Consider the following 6110-nt stretch of genomic DNA (forward strand, 5'->3'; position numbering starts at 1 on the left):
TGCGTCATTTCCATTTAATTTGAGCTGGCAATCATTGCAAAGACAAAGTCGCGAAACACATTATTTTTTATTGTATTCGAATACTTCAACAAAAACTATATCAGTTAAGGTTGCTTTTAAATATAATTGTAAAAACTTTTATTTTTTACTTACGCGCGGCGTTTTAAAAAAATTGTACATTTCAAATCCGGAGTTGCAATAGGTCGTTCATACAACTTTATTTGCAACGTTTTATTAATCGCACTATTCGTTTCAAAAATGACAATAATCAAAACCAATACCTTAAAGTTTTACATAGAGTTTTTGGACCAAAAAAATTTAAGATTCGATTTAAAGCGTGAAGATGCAAGACTTTTACAAATAATAAAACCAGCTAAGGTAGTTTTAATTTTAGCTCTTTTGTTAAAGTTTCGACATCTCATAGATTGCGATCCTGATATAATAACCACGCAGTGGAATTTACTGAGGCTACGTGAGCTTGATATTTCCAGCGATATGGATATTGATAGGTTTTGGGAAAAAGTTTATTAAAAATGGAATGAAAGAAAATAACTCCATGTATCTCGCCAATTTTGTTTTTAATATAATTTCATTACCACATAGCTCTGCGGCTGCAGAACGCAAATTTTCAACGCTTTCTTTGATAAAAACTAAACCAAGAAATAAACATAAGACTGACTATATCAATAGCATAATGTTATGCAAGGAACAAGGCAATTGACCCGCACTATATGCGTTCAGATGCTAAAGATTTGCATGTGTAATTAACTGATTTAAATTTAATTTTAAGAAATTAAACCTATTGGGAGATAACATGTAATTATGTATATAATTCATAAAACCAAAAAATGTTAAATGATCTCATCTCTGTGTCTAAGACCTGTATTTATTTATTTCTTGTTTGTTTTAAAATGTACAAAGTACATATTGTCGTTTAAAGTACAAAACCGCGTATGGTTATTCTGCAAAACCGCGCAACTGACATTTGCTGCCAAAAATTGTATTTGCTCACCGAAGCTCTTGGCGGAATCTATATCCATTCGTCCTGAAATATACTAGCCAGAAATGCGATTGCTTTATAAAAAGAGAACCATTTTGAAATATGCGTGTTTTAACTATCTAGAAAATAATTTATGCAACCGCACATACGCGGTTTTGCATTATCTTGATAAGCGGTTTTGCATTTTGTTATAATAATAATAATAATAATCCCAACGGTTTTTACCCTCCATTCCCGCCCATCCGCACGAGGGGCGCAGCCCGCATGACGTACGGAACCAATATTTTAAATTTTTGTGCCGAGTCACGATAGGCAGGAGTTTGTTAAGTGTCGAGATCTAAAACTGTTCAGCTACAGAACTAAATTCATCAGCTGATTTTATGTATTTATGTCAATAATTCACTTATTGAGAGAGGAGAGTATCGCTTTCTTAATGCTGAAAAGCGGATTTGATATATCAAACGTGCTGGAATGAGTTAAAATCCTGGCATAAGCAACGAAGTGGGTCGTGCAATTCAAAATTGGTTTTACAAGCTTTCAGAAATATGGGACAAAAGTGTCTTGATACGCGTGAGGGAACATTAAAGCTTACATCAGCCAGAAAAGACGGACTTGAAATTGAGCCTGTCAGTAATTTAACCATAAAAATTATACCAAGCATTTCCCTGCGACTGGCAAGTGTAGGAAGGTTAATAAGTTTTAAGCGACTCGTATATGTATGTATGTAAATGTTTTGTATTCGAATTGTTTTTCAATGTTTGTCAAGTTTTTTCAGTCTTTAGATTCATTTTATAATAAAAAGTTCCCAAACTGTTAAGCTACGATTTTATTATTTAACTGGTGCAGTCAAAGAAACGAAAACCGAACAGAGGAACACGCCCATATATTTATTAAAAGGACAATTAAAAAAAAATATTTTATATAAAAATTTTTGCAAAAAATATATGTATAACGTGGAAAAAATAAAGATCCGTGTAATTTATGGATAATATACATAAATATGTATAATATAATTAAATATTTAAATGTGGTCACAAAAAGTTAACTCCAATACATAAACCAATAAAATAGAGGATAACATATTTCAATGAATGATCTTATGAATGATGCACGCAGAGTGCATGAGTTCAAAGGTGATGGTACATATGCTCTCTCTGCATATTTAAGAGAAGTATATGTTATATTGTCGATGCTGTATACAAATCCGACTGCATGTGAATACATTTTCCCAAGAGTCATCCTTAATAAAATACAAGGTAAAGCGTTACATACTATTAGAACATTACCAGCTGATGCAAATTGGACTACAATTATCCTGATTCAAAATTTTCGCATTAAGGAGTCATATCACCAACTTTATCAGGAGGCATTTGCAGCTCGTATTATTAATATAATGAGCTATTATACATTTTTATTAGACACCTTATCAAAACTAAATGAAAAATTTGAATATGATAGTAGCAAACCATTAGAATTTAGCCCTATATATACGGAAAAAATTATTTTACGAACATTTTTAAATAATATTGAAGCCAATTTAGCTTCTGCTATAATTAACATAAATGTGACTACATTGAGAGAAGCTTTTAGTTTATTAGAAAGTGAAGGCCTGATTCGTAATAATGGTAAAATTGGTAATGGAATGAATAGAGAAGATAACTATAACTACATATATAAAACATAATAAATATTCGCATGTAAATTATAATAACAAATATAAATGATCAAAATTTTCAAAAATATCACAATTTTAATCAAAATAGTAATTCCTGGCCAAGACAGAATATTAATAATTCACGTCAATTTACGTCTCAAAATTTTAATCAATATCAACGCAACAATAGTACGAAGTTTAGAAGAGAAGTGTAGTGGAGCCAATGGATACAGATTATGTGCAAGTGGACGAAGTAAAAATAAATGAGGTTTCAAATTTTCATGCAATGACCGAAAGGGAACATTACCAATAGTAGAATTAACTCTAGGAGATGACAAAATTTTATGTTTAATAGATACTGGCTCATCCACTTCACTTTTAAATGAAAGTTTGTTTCCGTCTTATAAAAGAATTCCGCTTAAAATTCCTTTGAAATTAAAATCTCTTAATAGTGAAACTAAAATAAAATTTGAAATAATTACTGATGTACCTAAAGAATTTAATAAAAATGCAACAATGTCATGGAAGTTGACAAATTTTGAAAGCAAAAATTTTGACGCGATTCTCGGACGGAATATTTTAAAACCTCTTGAAGCAATTATAGAAATGGAAAAGGATACTATTATTATAAATAATTGTAAAATTGAATTTAAAAAGGAATATCCGTTTAAATTAGAAGAAATTCATCAACTAGACATGATTAATTTAAATGAAAAAGTTACTAGACATTTATATGAAAATTTGAATTATGAAGAATAAAATGCGTTAAAAAATATTCTACATAAATATCAGGATTTAATTTACACTGAGGGTCAGTAATTAACTAATACAAATATTATACAGCATGAAATAAAAGTAACTACCGATAGACCAATTTATTCAAAAATTTATAGATATCCACAAATACACGAGAGGGAAGTAACCGAACAAATAACTGACATGCTTAAGCAAGGTATTATAAAAGAAAGCAACTCTCTATAATAGTCCTCTGTGGATAGTACCGAAGAAGACAGATATTACTGGAGAAAAGAAATGGAGAATTGTTGTGGATTATAGAAAGTTAAATGAGACTACAATCGACGACAAATTCCCAATTCCGAATATTGACAGTTTATTGGACAAACTTGGACGAGCACAATATTTTTCGACGGTGGACTTGGCAAAAGGTTTTCATCAAATTCTTGTTAAAGAAGAAGACCGGTTGAAAACTGCTTTTTCCACAGCCCATGGACATTATGAGTATGTTAGGGTGCCTTTTGGCTTAAAAAACGCTCCAACAACGTTCCAAAGGCTATTTAATAGAATTTTGAAAGATTTAATCAACAAAATATATGTAGTATACTTGGATGATATACTTATATAATCAAGCTTTGCCGAACATATTGAAAGCATTAACAAAATTTTGTGTAAGTTACGGGAGGCTCAATTAAAAATACAAATAAATAAAATCCCAGCCAGCAAAATCATCGTAAACAAGCTCGTAATTGGATATTTTCTCGAAGAAAAACCGGATTAAAAATCGTTTATGATAGCCGTTTACGACTCTTTTTCGAGCACTTTTTCGCTTTAAATTGTGCATCGCCTACGAACAGTCGTAAACGGATCGAAAAAGCATTCGTAAGCGAATATTTTTACGTCCGTTTTTTAATTGTAAACGAGTCTCGTAAAAGCGTTTTTTTACACTGCTTTATCTACTGTTTTTGAATGCTAAAAATAAAGGCAATTAATTAATTCAAATTATTGTAGTTCTTTTATTTAATGGAATTATAATTAATAAATATTTATAGTGCCGGATCTAAGTATTGGCATAGAGAATTTTTCGCAATGTATGCAAAGTTTTTTACTTGAATTTATTTTCGCACATTATTTTTTTTAAATATAGTTAGTACTTTCAAATCAGATTTTTGAGAAAAGATTCTAAGTATGCAGTTTTATATCCCATTATATTTTAGTATAACATAGTGCAAGCTTGAAGTTGCCAGAAAACCGAGTTGATTTTTGGCAATTTTTTCACGCAGTTTCTTCCATGCAAATTATTTGCGACATTTTTTTTTTGTATGGAAGAAACTGCGTGTAAAAAATTGTCAAAAAACAAAGAGGTTTTCTAGCTATTCAAGTGTGCACTTTATTATACTAAAATTAAATGGGCTATAAAACTGCATACTTAAAATTTTTCTAAAAATCTGATTTGAAAGTAGAACTTCTTACTAACTATATTTTTATAAAAATCAATTAGAGAAGAAATCAGAATAAAAAACTTTGCATTCATGACGAAAAATTCTCTGTGCCAATATTTTTTTCCGGCACTGTATATGTGAAGATATTTTCAGACAAATAAATATTAACAAACTGTCTATTTCCAAATTAACAATTAAATAAGAGGGGTTTAATGTATATTATAAAGTAGCTGAATTAATTTTTTCTTTTTTGCGGATAGGCTGCCAATTTTTTTTGCCGGTCGTGTGCATATTGGAAGTGCTTCTTTGAAACGGAAACTTGTCGGAGTTAAATTTTTGACGAAAAGCACCTAAAAAAATAAAGTTAAAGATTAAACTCCATTGGAAATCGGAAAATTGAATTAAATAAAAAGTGGTAATAAATAATATTATAATCAGTACTTCTTATTGCCGCAGTCGTTGCCAAAGCAATAGCGTTGCATTTGGTACCAGTTCCCTTCCACGAGAAAAGTTCTGCTACCTCATCTGTAATAATTTTCCGCCAGTACGTTCTTAAACATTTATCTACATTTAAAATATTTATAGCTTCGAGTTCAGAAACCTATAAAGTGTTTAAAGAATGCAATAAAAATTATTTTATTATGGTTAATTTATGTTTTTAGTTACCAATAATTGTTGTTTTTCACTTGAACTCCCAAGGTCTTTTTCAAATTCCATAAATGCATGCTTTTCCTTAAATGGGCTTCTTGGCAGGACGCCCTCTGCAATGGTTGGTCTCTTATTGTTTCGAAGGGTACCATTTTCTTTCCTTAAAGCAATCACCTCTGAAAATAACCGCTCCAAAACAGCTCCAATTTTTGCATCCATCTGATTCACTTTTTCGTTTAAGGGGTCCACGGTTTTTTTTTTAAGAAAGTGGTAGATCGTCCTTTGCGTTTGCACCAGTCTGCCAATAAATCACATACTTAATAATTTTCTTAAATTAAATATTTAACAAACTACTTACTTACAAAATATTGTGATTGAAGAAAAATTGTCAACAAAACTAAAATTTTTTCTTGTGCTGACAAATTATTACAAGCCTCTTTCTATTATATTTTTTTGTTTTATCGTTTACGAGCTTTTCTCTAACTTTTGGCGATACGAGAATCCCTCGTAAAACATAATGTTTCGTAAAATGTACGTTTTCTTGCTGGCTGGGATATAAAATAAATCAAAAGAAACTCTTTAGTTAGGCCATGTTTTGACACCCGAAGGTGTAAAACCAAATCCACAGTAT

The 6110-nt window shown here is 30.5% G+C and overlaps 1 protein-coding gene across 1 annotated transcript; it reads right to left on the minus strand.

The window, feature by feature from the left end:
• Positions 1-785: 785 nt before the first annotated feature.
• LOC108364777 (uncharacterized) lies at positions 786-5795 on the minus strand. The gene is made up of 3 exons (XM_017618615.1): positions 5498-5795; positions 5273-5432; positions 786-799 (listed from the first exon to the last, which is right to left on the minus strand). The coding sequence occupies exons 1-3, from the start codon at positions 5696-5698 to the stop codon at positions 786-788; spliced, it is 375 nt and encodes a 124-aa protein (XP_017474104.1). The 5' UTR covers positions 5699-5795.
• Positions 5796-6110: the final 315 nt, after the last annotated feature.

The sequence above is a fragment of the Rhagoletis zephyria genome, unplaced genomic scaffold (genome assembly GCF_001687245.7).
Source record: "Rhagoletis zephyria isolate East Lansing unplaced genomic scaffold, Rhagoletis_zephyria_1.1 Rzeph_scaffold_01668, whole genome shotgun sequence".
Classification (NCBI taxonomy): domain Eukaryota; kingdom Metazoa; phylum Arthropoda; class Insecta; order Diptera; family Tephritidae; genus Rhagoletis; species Rhagoletis zephyria.